The sequence below is a fragment of the Centruroides vittatus genome, unplaced genomic scaffold (genome assembly GCF_030686945.1).
Source record: "Centruroides vittatus isolate TY-2023 unplaced genomic scaffold, ASM3068694v2 contig_1832, whole genome shotgun sequence".
NCBI lineage: Eukaryota > Metazoa > Arthropoda > Arachnida > Scorpiones > Buthidae > Centruroides > Centruroides vittatus.
This window is the reverse complement of record NW_027121128.1, coordinates 1540185-1558515: the sequence shown is the minus strand read 5'-3', so window position 1 is coordinate 1558515 and position 18331 is coordinate 1540185. Positions and strand designations below refer to the sequence as shown.

The 18331-nt window shown below is 31.6% G+C and overlaps 1 protein-coding gene across 3 annotated transcripts in view; it reads left to right on the top strand.

Moving 5' to 3' along the window:
- The window catches only part of LOC136969948 (ankyrin-3), a 33093-nt gene extending 27077 nt beyond the window's left edge, over positions 1-6016 (top strand). For 2 of the 3 annotated variants that reach the window (XM_067264274.1, XM_067264273.1), the window contains exons 4-5: positions 647-2140; positions 5312-6016. In XM_067264274.1, coding sequence (XP_067120375.1) covers positions 647-2140; positions 5312-5647 — 1830 coding nt within the window. In that variant the 3' untranslated portion in view covers positions 5648-6016. The remainder of the gene's footprint in view (positions 1-646; positions 2141-5311) is intronic. The other variant, XR_010879897.1, reaches the window with a different exon arrangement.
- Positions 6017-18331: the final 12315 nt, after the last annotated feature.

The window sequence follows — 18331 nt, the reverse complement described above, 5'->3', positions numbered from 1 at the left end:
AGAGAGACTTTTTCTATTTACAATATATTATTTATTAATATTAATGTATAATTAAAATATAATTTACTTACATTAATATTTCAAATGAATTCATGTAAACGTTGGAAGTATCCCATCGATAGTTAAAATATATTGTAGTCATCAGACGTATCCCATTAATAGGTGAATGTGAACTCATTCGAACGTCACTCAAGAATGCATTCATTACACGAGCAATTATGTAATACTGAAGAGGAATCACTAAGACAGTGTGATTCAAAATGCATTTATATTAGAGAGAGAATAATAAAGAAAAATGTTTCAAATGTTGGTGTGGTTACTTGGTTTGCTGTGGTTCTAAACAATTGAAATTCAGAATAGAAGATCTGTACCAAAATCACTATTGTTTATGAATTAAGAAAGAAGCAACAGAATATGTTTATAAGTCTCCATATTAGTAATTTGTTGATGATGATATGTAATTTAATCATTTATAATAATTTTCCATTTTTAATTTCAAAATTTCATGATAATATGTAAAATGTTTATAACTTAATTTGTATTTTAAATATTTATTATTTTGGATATTTTAAGAATAATCAGTTGAAATTTTTAATTAATTAAATTTTAAATTGAGTATTAATATTTAAAATATTATAAATTTCAGGGAGAAAATATTCTTGCGGTAACTGCTCCAGATGGTTATAATTTATTGCAAAGAGCCATTGGTTTTAATTGTGTAGAATTAGTACGTTGGATCTTAAATCGAGGCTGTGATGTTAACAGAGGTGGATGCAGCCTTCCTTTACATATTGCAGCATTACATGGAACGGAAGAGATAGTTGAATTATTGTTGAAACATGGAGCTCGAGTTGATTTGGAAGCTCGTATGTGCTTTCCAGGTCCACATAATCAGATATGTGAAATGAGAAGCGTGTTATCATCAAACACAACTGTAGATCGTTCTTCTGAAAGATTACAGTCAGCAGAGTATTATGCAATTGATGGGGATCAAGCAGAAATTCTTGAATTACTTTTAGCACAAGGTGAAGATAATTGGTTGCCATGGCAACAAAAACGTCCTCTTCTTCATTTAGCATGTGAGCGTGGGGCATGGAATTGTGTAAAGTATCTGGTTGCTGAACGATCAGAAGAAATTAATCAATGTTATGATGAGTATTACCCTATTCATCAAGCTGCATTGCAAGATTTAAAATTCTTAGAGTTGTTAATTCAATGTGGTGCAGATGTCACTGTAAAGACAGCCACACAGCAGATGACAGTATTACATGTTGTGTTATTACTTGGAAAGAAATCTGCTGAAGAAACATCATGCACCTTAAAACTTCTATTAGATCATGGTTGTCGAAAATTTATAAATGAGCCTGATAGTTTAAGTAATACACCTTTACATGGTTTAATTGTGCGCTATGCTTTAGAAGAAAGTAGATATGGTTATGTTAATGAACCTCGTCCATGGAATAAATGGGATATGTTGCATTTAGTAAGATATTTACTTTATAATGGCTCTAGACCAAGTATTAATCATCGAGGAAATAGTGCACTTGCCTGTGTATTGAGACATGTTAGAGACTGGGAATTTCGTTATGAATTGTTAGATATGCTTCTTCAGAATGGAGGAAATCCCAATTGTGTTGGCAGAGATGGTTCAGTACCATTAATGGTATGTCTTGTTCCTTTAATAAACAAGGATCCACTTCATCGGCTGACACACAGCAAGAAAGTATTTTATTTGAATTCTGTACGTTTATTATGTAAGCATGGTGCCAACCCAAATTGTTCTTCAATAAGTAATTTAACTCCTTTACATGTACTAGTCTTTACTGCAAGTGAATATATTACTCTTAATCGTGAAGAAGAAAAAAGTAATGCTTTTGCTTTTATTCGTCAGTTATTAATTATACTATTACAACATGGACTTGATCCAAATGTGAGGTTTTCTCAGAGGACGCAACACATTTTGTTAGCATTAATGGACATGGTCCAAAATGCTCGAATGCCCAGTGATCTAGATTATGTATATGATCTCACTTTGACATTATTACAATATGGAGCAAATCCAAATACTAGCGTAATCACTACCGAGCCAATGATATGTCATTCCCAAAGTTCAGTCTTCCTGAAAAAGTCATGTCATCAGGTATGTATAAAATTATTGCAAAATATTTGATTTATCTATTTTATAAAAAAAAAAAATATAATCCATTAATGAATATATTAATAATTGTATACAGAGTCATTATGAAATTTTTAGCAAATTTTTTTTTCCTAAACATGCTACAACACTAATTCTGGGGATATACATTTGAAAGCTGGATGTGCTTCTGTTTATAACCACTACATTGGTCTGGGATAGAGGAGAAATGATAGGAACAGAAAAACATGTATATGGTAATTACTGTTTAATAAGGAAATACTGTGTACAGAATGAACAAAAATGAATACCATAATGCACAATATAAACTTCTAACACACTTCAAAGTAGTCTCCAAGATTTCCATGGTATATTGCTGGTGATGAGGAAGGCAGTGAAAACCTGTATGTAAGTCACTAATGTGGGTTACCTCTCCAAAATTCCATCAAAAATGTCCTGGTTGTTTTTCAAAGCATTCTTTGTGCAATGGTGTTTTTACTTCAGTGATAAAATCAGTCACATGGACTAAGGTACAATCACTGCTTCACTTTATTCACTTCCATCTTCAAATAGTTTCAGCAATAATACACTGACTGTTTGATTACATGGTAACAAGCAACTACTGTACAAACACTCCATCTGGTAGTGATGTTCAGAAGCACATCTGACAGGCTTTCAAAAATATATTCTAGAATTACAGGATTGTTTTGCAGAAAAAAATTTCCTTTAATTCCATCAATGACCCTCTTATCAAAAGTAACATACCATAGGAGATAGTGTGGCGAAGCATCGGGGGAAGTATACAGTGTACTGGTTATATGATGCATCATTTTGGGTCTGCAATACTATCAAACAGAAATTAATTGCACAAAATTCACATGCATGATCAAATCACTTTCAACTAATGTAGCCCAGTTGCATAGTTCTGTAACTCACAACTAGGTATGTTGTGGGAATTGAACTTGTTCTGTTTAATACATGAAACATTACTGGTTTTTATTATTATGTTTAATTTTATTTAAATAAAACTAACAATGAAAAACTGATAATGGTGATGATGTTGCTGTTATCTGCATTTTGAATATTTAAAAAAAGTGTCAGTCCTGACAACATACTAGTTAGTTACGGAACTATGCAGTTGGGCCTACATTAGTTGAAAGTGATTCAACCATACACAAATTTTGTGCAATTAATTTTCCATTTGACAGTATTTCAGATCCAAAATGATGCATCATATAACCAGTACACTATACACTTACCCTGATGCTTTGCCTATAATCTCCTGATATTTCTCAGCACAATCTCCTATGGTGTATTACTTTTAAACCCTGTATATTTATGTACAGTACTGTACAGTACATACATATACAAGGTGCTCACTTAAACATCTCTCCAAGGAAAGAGACCTTTCCAGCATTGTTCAAGTATATACATATAGTGCATGCTTGTTCCAGCATTCAAATAATCAAAGGGAATCAGTTTAAAACAATTTAGCATAACATAACATACAAATAATCTCTGGCTGTAAAGAATAAAGACAATATTGCAGAAATTGATACATAAAAAGTGAACTTGATTTTGTTAGAGAATATGTTCAAAATGACTTCCTTCTGCAGCAATACAAAGATGTAAACTGTTAAGCATGGCATTATAGAAGACACACAACATTCCTGTATGTCTTTTATAACAGGTCTGTTGTATGCATTTCTCCATTTTGCCAACATCATGCAATGCTGCTGGGTATGCATTATGCACTGATGCTTTTAGGTAATCTCACAGGAAAAAATCCAGGAGGAGTCAAATCTCGGAAACATGGTTGTTTTAGAACAGGGCCATGTTATCCTATCCAGTGGTTTCCAAACTACATGTTGAGCTACTGACACATCTGTCTAGGAATGAGATGGTGTGCCGTCATCCTGGTACAAAACCTGCTGTGGTTGCATTCATGTGCCCTTTTTGTTGAATGATCTATTTTATTTTACTGAATGTATTAATTTATTGCTATTGTGACCTTTTTTAAATGAATTAAATATCTATCTAGATGCAAAAGATTAAGTATTGGTTATTTTAATGCTGAAACAAGTATAGACCATATGTGTACACTCATGTAATGCTGGAAAGATGTTTAAGATGGCTGCTTTTTGTTGTTGTCATTGGCAGTGTGAACACTGTGTTCACACTGCCGACAACTACAAAAAGCAATGTTTTTATCATTTGTCTTTGTCTGTAAAATGTTGACACTAGTCATTATCATTGATCTTTTGTTTTAGTCGTTCGTTGTTCCAAAGATAGCCAAGATTCAACATTTAGTATTGTCATAATAGTATTGGCCAATTCAACGTGAACTTCCCGCAATTCTTTGAACGAGATGGAGGTACTGCTAATCTTGTGTTGAAGAAAGATGCCCTATGAAGCTTAGTAAATGGATGAAAGTATTTGAAAACATAAAACAATTTTTAAAAATCCTTTGATGTCTTTTAATTGTGATTCCTGGATCAAAGCATGAAATTGCCTTGTATGTTTTTCACTCAATTTGAAGGGCTCTGATCCAAAATCGGCATTTTGATATTTTCCTTAACAAAAGTAATCTGGCTTCAACATTGACAGCAGAATTTAACATTTTACTCTGCATGTCCAATTTTAAAACGGACGAGTCCAGTCTAAAAGCACAGAAAGCCTTGGAATAATGCTAAGCCTAATGTAAATTGCACATACTCTAAGATGAAAACTAATGAACAGTGTGAACACTTTGGCAATGAATGAATACAACAAAAGACAAGCCATTGTTATCATTTAGGATCTGTGGTTGTTGTCATTGGCAGTGTGAATGCATCCTGAATATTTATGTATATTGATGTATTTATTATGGATTACATGTATGTATGTATGTTTAATTCTAGAGAGTAAAAAATAACAATTTAACATGATTATTAATATTATGACTAGATTTAAAATTGGTGTTTGATTAGCATCCATAATAACAATTTTTGTATAAAATAAATTGATTATCCACAGATAGATTGAGAAAATCTTTTACAATTTTTAGAAATCAAACATAGAAAAAACAATTGTTTGCTAAAATTTTATTATTAAATTTTATTCTTTGTACTCTTCCAAATTGAATAATATTGAAATAATATACTTTCAACTGATATTCTTAATTCTTTTTCTTTTCAGGTTTTATATTATTATGTTCAACTTGTAATTAGGAAGGAAGAGCTTTTAGTTGATCTAGATCAACGATTTGCCCGTCTAATGTGGTTATACTATTATTCAATGAATCATAGAGAATTATTTACCTGTTTGAAAATTTTAAACACTCAAATGGCACTAGTACCAGTTCGTCAAATTGTGGCGACTATTCTTCGTCAGATGTACACTGAACCACGTACTCTGAAACAGATAGCCAGGGTCAAGATATATAGTGCCTTGAATTACAGTGTGGCACCAAATATAAACAAACTCATGCTTCCAGGACCATTAAAAGAATATCTTATGGAATGGATGCCTTAGTTTGTTGTTGGAAATTCTTCTTCAGATTCTTGGAGTTTTAAGCATTTTACCAAATAAAATTACCAAAGGTTTGAAAATAATTCCAAATGTAGATTATGTCGTATAAATTTTTTAATATAAATATTTTAATATAATATAAATATTTTTAATAGTTCTCCAGCTATTAAGTATGATCACACAACACTAGAAGTTATGATTCCAGTTGTAATTCATGTGTAATGAACATGTTTAATGTTGTGCTACCGTTGTCAAAACAAATTCTCAAAAAGAATTATCACTTTTTTCATTAGATTTCATGTAACATTATGCCTATCTTATTGTATAAACTTATTGATTTAATAAACTATAGTAATTAGATATTTAATAAAAGATCTATTAATTTTTACAATATATAATTAATTTAATATAAATAATGACTTTTTGATTTTTTTTAAATACTTATTTATTATATGTTATCAAAGAGTTAATTGAAAATTTCATCACTTCAACTTTAATATTAATTTAATTAACCATTCAATCAACATAAGAGTTCATGATAAAAATTAAAACTTTTTATAAACATCATACAAAAATTTATTTACAAAGAAGAAAATTTAATTTTTTCTTAATATAGTAGAATCTGCTTTGGTATGTGAAAATTTGGCAAAGGTCAACTCGACAGCAAAAATTATTTTGAAGATTATATACAAAATATCTTTTTAATCCATTACGAGCAAAGATATTAAAGAATTTTTCAGACTGAACTGTTCAGCCATTATTAGCTTTGAAATACACTGAATTAAAAAAAAACAGCCATAAAGAGATCACAATCAGCTTCTTAAGATAACCAAAACTTGTTTAATTTTCAAAAACTTTTTAGTCTTTTCTTGAACCTTCTTTGGTTTTCTCTTACAAGAAATGCTTGTTGGAACAGCTTTTTGAATCTCAGTACTTTCAAAACTGAATAAAAAGCCCTTTTCTGTTACCCTAACTTAATTTTATTTTGTAAGTGGAGTAAGAAGCAGATTGTTTGTTTATTTATAAGGATGGTTCCAAGTTTTGTTGGTTTTAAAGGTACAATCATGTTTACAACACAAATTTGATTCATTTATCAAATTATTTTGCCAGAATATAATAATACAAACTACAGTATTTACAAAACAATATTTTATATAATCATTGCAAATTTCATACTTGACATGGACATGAAAATGGGGAAAAATAAAACATTCATGTTTTCTGATACAAATTTTCTGCCTTAATTAAATAAAAATCTCTACTTCAGAATGTTTAAAAATCACTAATTTGTATAGATTTTTAGATTTTCCAGGATTTAATATATTTACAGAACTTACAAACAGAAAAGCATAATTAATAAAATTTTTCTTTTAAATGCACAATTTCTTCCAATTAAATTTCAGATATTAAAAATATAAAAGTATAATACAGTAGAAGTACAAAATGGACTACAAAATTTTTAGATTTTAAAAAATTAAAAAATCATTCAATATAAATACTGGACTAGTTACTATATAAATTATTATTATTAATGAAACAATTTCACACATCTTAGATTAAATATTATCATCTTAAATTAGAAGAAAATTGAGTGTGTTCATAAAATGAATTTTGCATAAATATTTTAATTATAATTAGTAAAGTTTAAATCTGCTTATTGTAATCATTTAGGACTTGCCTATACTAATAACAATAATAGTAATAAAGCATACCCACCTACGTATATAAAATTAAGAGAAATTTCTCAGCTTATAGTGTTAATTTACTCACCATTAAGTATATTAACACCAGAAATTTAATTTTGTAAGTGGAGTAAGTAAATAAGCCAAAATTAGAGATTTTGGTTTTATTGCTTTGACACTAAAATGACTTGCATTAGCATGTCTTAAAATCTTCATTAACTTACATATTTCAAGACACGCTAGCTCTGATAACATTAAACTACTGATGATAAATCAGTAGCATCTACTGTACTAATGAAATATTTAAAATGTTATAAGTTTAAATGTAAGGTAGGAAGAAACTTACATAAATCAATTTGCTTGTAAGAATGATTTATTTCTTTAAATAATAAAAAATATTTAAAAAAATAAATTTTAGCTTGCAAATAATCTGTGAGGAATCTTCCAATGTTCACTTGATTTACCATCAGTTTTGAATTGATAGAATTATGCATGTTGAATATTGAATAATATAGTTGTAAAATGACTAACAACATTGAATTAAAGAAAGAACATTAAAATTTTTAGTTACAAATGCCATTATAAAAAATTTAAATGGTTTTATTACATTTTTATAATAATAAAATAAGAACTCTCTTACATTTTTAAATAAAGAGAATTTAACTGGAACTAATAAAGCAATCCAAAACAAAAATCACAAAGGTTTCTTTGTTTTAGATTATTTTATTGGAATTTTATTTTTTTCAGAACAAAACCAAAATTGAATTTGTAGTATTTTATCACTTTTAAATGTTTCCATTTAATTGAATATACAATTAAAATAGAGTAGGACTTTTTTTCTAGAACAATGTTTAGTTCAGTGCCTCTAATCTTCCTGTTCATTCATTAGTTGTTTTTATTCGTTCTAAATTCTTGCAGACCAGTATTTTTGTGAAATTAAATAATAATTAGAATGTGCATTTGAACTTCTTTTGTATTCTCTCTCTCTTTCAGTTTTAAACTGAATTAGTAAGAAAAATGCAACAACAGAATTTTAGTTCTAATTATTTGAAAAAAAGGATTTGTGGGCCGTTTTTGACTTATTTTCTGGCCAATTTCAATCGTTAGTTCGCCCCTGGCACTGTTTTTAAATAAAAAAAAACTTTATTTTAGGTTCATAGATTAAAACTTTAACTTATACTAGGTTAGCCTGTTATATCAAGCTGTTAAATTATGTTTAGCATACTGCAATGTACCGGTACATTTAAATAGTTTGAGAATTTGAGAATTTAAACTTGAGAAAGGCTACAAATGTTCTAAAATAAGTTGGTCCAGTTGTTTAGAGAACAATTTTTGATATTAAAAAGATATCTTGATTAATTTTCAAGGCAATTTTCGTAATGCATTTTTAACGCTTCGCTTCTCATTCCGATTCCTTTACAAAGCGAAAGAGAAGAGATTAACAACAACTATTTACTGTATTTTCTCAGGATAAAAGGGGAGAAAATATCAATAACCAATACATAATTTTTTCCATTCGGTTACGAATTGTTCTTATCGTAAAAGTCGTTATATTAATCGTAGATATTATCTAGTATAAAAATAATTAAGGCACCTCGTCGTGGCCATCTTGGTCTTACGAAGTAATCACATTTCTGTATATTACCATACGCTCTTACCATTTCCTTCTATAATCATTTATTCTACTTCTAGCCCTTATTACTTTATTTTCCCCTTATCCGATTTTGTATAACCCCTGTCACTTGTCTTGGTGTTTGCTTTTCCGCTGCTTCAATTTTTTTTTTAATCTCACCAGCTTGATAGTTGCAAAAACGTGTTTATTTAAATTTATTATTGATATTTGAAAGTAAAATTTTACTTAGTTTTTCTCTTATCATTACAAATCGATGTCATCCGAACAAAATAAAACTAGTGCCAAAATATCACAAACTAAAAAAGTGTTCTCTGTTAGCTTTTCTTTCACTCCCTTTCTCAGTCAATTGTCTAAGAACTAGGAATTTTTCGGGGATGGTCCGTCCCTCGTCACCTGGCCAAACCCAATGTATGTGAAAAAAGGCACTCTTATAATGCCCACAGAATAGAAAGAATCAAAATTGAAGATACAGTATACTGTATTTAAGGGCCTATACAGTGTTTCCAATATTTTCAGCGATATTTTGCCAGATGATAGGAAACACTGAATACAAAAAAATCCCCCCATACAGTCTTTTTGATTCGGCCTTGGTTTCGAGTTATGTGCAAAAAATTTCAATTTTTGTAAAATAATTTTTTGAATATCTCCGGTTCTAGTCAATCAATTTCAATAATTTTGTTTTTTCTCCCTTAAATGAGGATGTATTTTTCCTTTTGAATAGATTTTTTTATAATCTTGAAAACGTATTTATATATTAGTGAGGTCTGAGGAAGATCTAAAACTAAAAAGCAATCATTAATCCGCATAAGTAATAAAGCCTAACTGCACTTTTAAATTTTTGTGACAGTCAACCGGGTCCGGGGGCATGAAATTTTCAAATTGGTAGTAAACAAAGCTTTATTATTGCAATCGATTACACATCTCAAAAGAAAAAATAACCTTTTATTTCAAGAATTGAAATGATAAAGCTCGGGGGTTGGTGTAATTCCGTCATTTTGCAAGTTCTTAGATTAATATTTGTACTGTTATACAGTTACTGTACAGTACATTAAAGGCGCATTAATATTGCATACAATAGATTAAACTTCGCAGATTTCATTTCTGTAAGAACTTAATTATTTTATGTTATATAAGGCACGGTTTCAACACAGAGAACGTAACTATTACGTGAACATTTTATTCAATACATTTGAATATAAGTCCTATCATTGTTTACTTAATCGAGAATATTTTGATAGGTAAAAATACCGTATTTGATCGCCGAATATCAAAAAATTTGAACATATGAATCAGGACTTTTCAGAGTACTGATATACGTTGTAGAATTCAATAGTTCGGGACTTGGCGTATAATTTCTTGCCTTGAATAGTTTTAAACACCGACCTACAACCACCTTCAAACTAATCCCTTTGGGCGACGATATATTTTTTCTAGCGCTCTTGCAGCTTCTAGAAGCATTGCTGTAAGCCATCTTTTGCGACCACCCAAAATGTGTCCTGCGATGCCGCTTTTACTTCATTCAATGACTCAAAACGATCCCAGATCGTTTTTGACGGATGGACTCGTCCATGCGCCATATTTTATGTCCAGATATGTGGTTGCGCATCCGTCTTTTAAACTATTCAAGGCAAGGAACTAAACGCCAAGTCCCCGAACTTATGAATCTTACCACGTACTGTACATGTTTTGGCTTATCTTCATAAACAATCTGTTTATTGGAAAACTAAAAAGAAAAAATTCAAACAAAAATGCAAAAGTTTGCATTAATTAAATTTTCAATATTACACATAGAATTTTAGAGCACTTACCCAAGAATACGAGGAAAATGGCCGAACAAATAAATTGCGGACTACAGTAGACCCCCTATAACACGGGTTCATATAACCAGAGCCGGATTATCGAATAGGCAAATGTCTAGGGCCCGTAATCCGGAGGGGCCCGGCTTCAGTGCAGAAGATTTCTCTGTTTAGATTTAGAAACTTGTATCGAAATTTGATAGGAGAGAAAATGCTATATTTAACAATTCCTATTTAGCTCCGTCCGACTAGCCATTACCCCCCCAAAAAAAGAAAAGAAAAAAAGAAGGTCAACAGCCACCCGTGCGTCAGAAGTGATGTACGCCACGGGATCTCTCGCGCCATCTAGAAATATTGCTAGGGCCGCGTCTCGTGGTACTCGTAGTACTGATGTATGGATGGTTATGATTTTCTAAATCTACACTTATACGTCGCGACATCGCATATTCGATATGGCGTTCAAGTTGCTCGAGTGCGAAGATATTACAATTCAATAGTGTTTTATAAAAGAGTTAAAAAGTTATGGTGACACCACGATATCCGCACCTGGTGTCACCCATGCTAGCTACGCTAATGTCACATTATATAAGATTTGTTTAGATGCAACTTATTTAAATGGGGCCCCAATTTAAATTTTGTCTAGGGCCCGCTAGAGGCTTAATCCGGCGCTGCATATAACACGAATTCGTATAACAGGTCAAAAAAAATTGCGATCGTGTTCGTATAACACGTGCGCTAAAAGAGACTCGTATAACACGGTAAATCGTCATCGCCGACTCGTGTCGCGACAGGATTGGTCGAATCTGAACCAATAGCGGATATTGTACAAACCGTTGAGTTTAAATGAGCACTGGACCTAATAAACATTTATTATTCAACGGCCATAAAAATTAAATTTTTATTAATGATGTCTCCAAAGTCCAGCGAATTTTTCGCAGAAAAATAACTTATCAGGAAACGATCCCCCCCGTTCGATGAGCCGCTCCGCGACGAAAACAAACTTAAACAATGGTGTTGTTGAACGGTGTACCCTCGGTAAGTAATCCTGCAATTTTTTGTTTATAGCATAATTTATATGGATTATTCCCAAAAAATTATACGTGATTTGGAAATGTTGAGTCAAATTAGTCTAGAATCGATTAATTTTATGGAAGAAAACCTTTCAAACAGCCATAGCCCTTAAACTGCACACGTGTCGGGCTGTGATTGGCTCATGTATTTAAGTGACTCGTACAACACGGATTCATATAACACGGAACGTATTTACCGTGTTATAGGGGGTCTACTGTACTACATTTTGAATTGATCTCGTTCCTTACTTCGTTTGATAATTAAAGGCTACTGATTGATATTAATCCATGTTTCTTTGTTTGTCTATCGCAGATATCTCTGTGTAAATTCTTTGACCAATGAGGAATTTGCTTAAACACTTGAACATTTACAAATTGAAATTTTCCAAATATCTAATTTTCAAAAATAATGATTTTTAATTTAAATACAAAAAATTTTCTTTTGCATAAATAGATTTAGTTAAGCATGTTTATCTGCAGTTTTTAATCACAACATAAACACTGCGCGAATAATTATCATATGTTATATTCAGTAGCGTAATTTCAAGTGAGCTTGAAAGCAAACAGTTACCAGTGAGCCTCTCCTAGGGTGCATATAGTTTTCGTTTTGTATGGATCGATCTGTAAAATCGGATCAGCCCTTGTCACGTGATACAGATAGCTTATCTCAGTTTATCGGACATTTTAATAATGATGTTTTTACTTGTCATTTATAAGTTTTAAATAAGTTTCCTTGTCAACAATTCAACGTGTTTCTTCGTTATTTACTGTAAGCTTAACTTCAACCATGGAAGCCGCCATCTTTAATCTCTTATCTGATCCAAACGATCCTACCCTCCGCTCGGATTAGTTTGATCGCGATCCAGTTGATCCTAGATGTCGTTTGTATACGCAAATAGAGATTGATCGGATCGCAGTAGTTCTTTTGTATACACAATTTGAACGATCGAAGTGATCAGTTTGATTCCAAAAGTATATGCATTCCTAGAGTTGCCTAGGAGAGGTTCACTTTTAGAGTAACAAATTCCGAACAGTTTGTGAGGAAAAACACCAACTTGAAAAAAATCATGTGCCGAAGTAAATTTACAGTCAAATTTGAAACATATTTTCTTACATGAAGATGATAAGACAGCCGGATGGTCTAGGCGATTAAGGCGTCAGCTTACCGCTTTAGGGATTCGGAATCAAATCCGAGTGAGCGACCCCAACAATTTTTCTCGGACGATCCTTCTGAATTTATTGGGCATCCGTTGTTCACCATGCTGCCGTCCCCATTCTGAGTCTGAACGAGATCACAATGGGCTTGGGAAAAAGGCTCCTTTAGTGCCTACAAGACAGAATGAAACAGACCAAAAAGACTAAACTAGCAAAAATGAAAATAATTTGGATTACAATTAAGAATGCCAACTTCCATCGAGGAAAAATGGACGAGGTAGGGGAGAAAAAACATAACTCGTACATTTTTCAGATATTTTCGAAGGTTTTCGTTGTCCGACGAAATTTTCAAAGATAACTGAAATTCCGTACTGTTCGGAATTTTCTCAACAGTACGGAATTTCAGTCCCTAGTCCCTCTTCTGTACCTACATCAGAAATCAGAATAAATTACCGCTGCTGCCAGTACAGATATGCAGAAAATTCGTCGTAGTCCACGACGCATTTTCTTCAAGACTTCAAACGCTAGACGATTTATGCTTACGTTCCAATATGGTAAATTAAGATCTTCATAAATTTTACATCTCTAGATAAGTGAAAGAAATATATCCAGTTAAGTGTCTCCCCTAGCCCAATGGGCCCGGAGATAAGTGCCTCCTCTGTCTCCCGTGTAATTACGTCCCCGGTTACACTAGAGACGGCCCACCAGTGGCCAAGCGGTTCCGTTCTCTGAACACTGGTAGTTCGGTCGTAGGTTCGTACCTCGCCAGGACGAGCCGGCCACGTGGAGTTTTCCGGGTTTTCTCCACGTCTTTAACGCCTAAATAGGGGCCAGTTACCCTTAAAAAGATCTCCCGGAAGGCATTCCCCCTAAGCAGATCGCCCAAGTGTTGTGTTGCCGTAACTAACAAAACAAAGTTTGTGTATTGGGGAAACGTTTCTAGACATTTTCAGCAAAGTCGGATCATCGGTTTTGGAGACATGGCCCATCCCCTTAATATCTTTCGAACCAATCTGAAGACTTAAAAGTAGTGGTAGCAATTATTAGAAATGAAAACAAATGCAGAATTCCAGAAAAGTTCAACAACAACTTTTAGTTTTTTGTTTTACTTTATTAATATATTGAAATAAATAAACGAGTTAAATAAAAAATATTAAATAAATTATTAACTAAATAAGGGATATAAAGTAATTAAGTTCGCCAAGCATTGGGGGCATTCGAATACTCGAGATCTGGTTAAAATATTCGAATTCGAGAAGTGATATTTGCCCATCCCTAATATACTCAATATATACGGAGTAATCCGTATATTATACGGATAATTTCGTATTACTCTATGTACACGTATATATATTTATAATATACTCCGTACATTGTATATTAAAAAATACAGTATATTGCGTACCTTTGTGAGATAGGAAGTTTGCTTGGCATTAAATAATTCAATTTTTCCAATTTCAACTGAGCATAAATATCAAATATGCATGTCATGTGACGTGTCTATTCGAATTTTTTTCTTTTTACTTTTTGAGAAAATGAAAAAGTAAAAAGAATTCGATACGGTTTTAATTATGTTTTATTTAAAAATTCCGACGACAGATGGCGCCACCATAATTTTAAGTGTCTTTTGGATCCCCTCCAAAAATAATTTTAAATGATATTTAACATTAATTTGATTAAACAAAACCGGTTCAAATTTAATATTAATTTGTCGATTATTTTTAATTTTTTAATTTTTAATAACGCAAAATAATATTGAGCGTCTATCGAATTTTATTTATTCTGTATATATATATTTATATTATAAAATAATTACAATTCGAATAAATAACAATAAAAATATATCTGTATTTATAACATTACAGCCATACATTTCCGGATTATATCGAGCTATATTACTACTACTATTATTAATTAAATGCAAAATAATTATTAAATTTTATATTTTGTTTATATTTTATGATGATTACATTTATAGAATAACATTACTTTTTTATAAATATACATACAACTCATTTTTTAATGAAAAAATAATTAGGCTTTTCGTTACACGGCTTTGTGAGCTTGGATAAAAGCCAGTAGGGGTGTCGATTTTTCTGTAGGTATGAATAGGTATAGATGTCAGCGTGTGTGTCGGGGGCACAATTTTATCCACCCATTTTCAAGCTTAATAACTCCCGTGCCTTCTGTCGAATATTTCTAAAATTTTTTAGGGAGGTTCGTATATTAGGGGAATTGATGCTACTAAATTTTGGTGGTTAAAGATCGACGGAGTGGAGAGATATGGGGAATCGCCACTGGTCACTGGCTCATAAAAGTATGAGGTATAAACTACCTTATTTCGATTAAGGAATAAAGTAGTTTTTAAGACCGTTTATTGTCATCTTTATCAGTCTTCGTAACATGATTCGAAACGGAATTCCGTATTCCAGTAATGTTCAAGAATAATTCCTTTCTCTTGTCTGTACATTTATCATGGCTGATTTGTCAAGTCTTCACTCTGATCACATGTTAGTGATTCTTATTTCTGGACAATTTTTAGAATTAGTACAAAAGTACAATTTTTATAATGGGCATTTTACCTCAGAAAACAATGTCATCTCACCTAAACCGCCCGGTGTGATGTGATGTCCATCGCTATTAAAAGATCCGAAAATATGAAGTAGGAATTCTTAGGAATGCATACGTCACTACGAATTGATCAGATATCTCGTAAATTTACATTTGCGTGTTGCAAAATATTTCTGCAATAATTTTACACTTAAAAGTTGCATTTTTCCTTGGTTTTTTTTCTTTGCTGGAAGATTGAAAACAATATAGCACTTTTATGCTATCTCTCACTGCGTGTTAACGATGCACCCATACGCCATGTTAGCGTTTAGGCATCTCTTCCCGATTTACTATTCATTTTTCAATATTCTGGAATATTACAAAATATTTTTTCGTTTTCTCTTCATCCATTCATTCTTCATTATATTTGAAATAATTAAAGCTTAAATTCCTTATTTGTGTGTGCATTTAAGCTGTATATTACATAATATTGACCGCATAAAAACCCTACGTAAAGTCGAAATATGCGATTTCTAGGCGGGACATTCATAAATGTAAATCTCTTCAAAAGCCACAAAAATATATAAATAAAAACAAAGTTTTTACCTCTTATCAAAAGAAACTTTAATTGATTTCACTTTTCTATCAGGTTTTTACGTAAAAATAAATTTTTTGGACCTTTCTGTGCCTTGCTAATAGAGGCCCTAAGATAAGCGCGTTGCCTAGTAAAGCAGCTTTAAAGCTGGTACACACGTACCGCTATACTTGAATATGTGGATGGAAGAAAACACTGTCGTCCACACGTTTAACTTTTCACTATCGTCCGTCAGGCCGTCTGTCCTTAATTAAATTAATCTCGAGAATGGATGAAAATCGAGACCAGATACGGCGGAGGCCCCCCGATTAAGTACATATGAACTTCCGGTCTGGACAGGAAGTTGTGTGATATTTAATAATTGGGCAGTTTTTTGCACTTTAAATTATTTTCTCTGGAATTATATTTCGAAAAACAATAAAAAATAAAGCTTAAAATAGCTTATAAAATATAAATAAAGATTTTATTTTAACTTTTATAAATGAAAAACATCAGATGTTTTTCATTTAAATTTATTTTTTTATTGTTAAATTTAAACCCGTGTTTTTGTTTGGTGGAATTCTTTTTATTATTTTTTTAATGTGTTAATTATGCAAGGAATTTCGTCTTCTCGTAAACAAAAACGATATTTATTCATTAATTAATGCAGTGGTAAAGGGTATAAAGTGAGGTAAAAATAGTAAAATATGTAAACAATAGACAAAGTACAAAGTTGTTGATAGTGAAGAGACAATTGAATTCACCTCCATTTTAGTCCATAAAGTGTTCTTATCAATTTTAAAAAAAGATTTTAATGATATTTAAACATTTAAGTCTACGCGATAACGGAGATAGACAAATTACTTGCGTAAAATGACACTAGTTGACTACAGGGATCAACAGAAACTAATGCAGATTTAATGATTTTTTTCATAATTAGTTACGGTAAAACCTCCGTAAACCGGAATGGCCGAATATATTTTCCGTTTTAGACCGGTTTTTTTTTTTTTTTTTTTTTTTTTTTAACCTAGAAAACCGCTCCGTTCCGAAGAATTTCTCTCGTTTAGGCAAGTTCTAGTAAAACCCACCTAAAACGGAACCCTGCCAAAACGGAAAAAATTAACAATACTGTAATAATAATTCGGCACTGCGCGATTCCTGTTTATAAGTTTTTTAGTGTAGCCTTGTTTTTTTAATTTTAATGAAAGTTTAGCTTAGTTTAGAAAGGTGGCCCAAAATCCAGTTAATCGTCGCCAAGCCTAAATTGCTTGACGACTGAATTTTAGGCTACCCTATTCGAACGGAAACACTTTAACTAGCCAAGGTTACGATTTAAATGGTTTTTAAACACGAAATTCGACGGTAAAACGGAATTTTCAGGCAGACAGTTGTGAAAATTTATCCGTGTGTCGTCCTTGATCTTGAATCTCAAGGTCCTTCAGCATCTGTGTTCGTTGACTTACCGTCCATGAACCGGCAATTAACGCATTCAAGGTCGAATTGCAATTATCCCGCCACTGACGACAATCAAGAGATAAAACTTCAAATCCATTTTCTGTCGGAAAGTGCAAGTGCCGTCACCCCCTATAACTGCTAAAATTATAATATATATTTTTATAGCCCTGTTTTCCTATTATTATTATTATTATTATTATTATTATTTAATTTTATAACGATACAGTTAAGTTATAGGAAGAGAATGTTATTCAAACAAAGAAAGAAAAAAATACAATATCAGATGATTTTTGTTTGAAAAATATGCTTTATCTATCACGAATTTCCCGTAAAAAATATGAGAAATTCGTGATAGATAAAGCATATTTTTCAAACAAAAATCATCTGATATTGTATTAATTAAGCAGTTTTCTAGGGGGTCAAAGAATTCCTAAAGAAGTAATTAAAAAATTAATTTTTTTTGCGTATTTTATATGTAATCTTAAAACGGTCCTACTAATTTTTATATTTTAACCTTTGTCTAGAAGTTTCGCTTATCTATAACTAAAAAAACAGGGGTAGAAGTGGAGAAACTACCTCCGATCTCCCCCCTTTCTACTCCTGTTTATACTATTTTACAGAAATATGTACCTGAAAAACAAACGTATCAAATAAAAAATACCGGATTATTAAATTATAACAACTAATCTGAAAAGTCTAAAAGTCAGTCAACCGCTAAGCGCCATTAGACGATTTTTAAGTTATATTTTTCAATAGAAAAGTTGATCAGAAT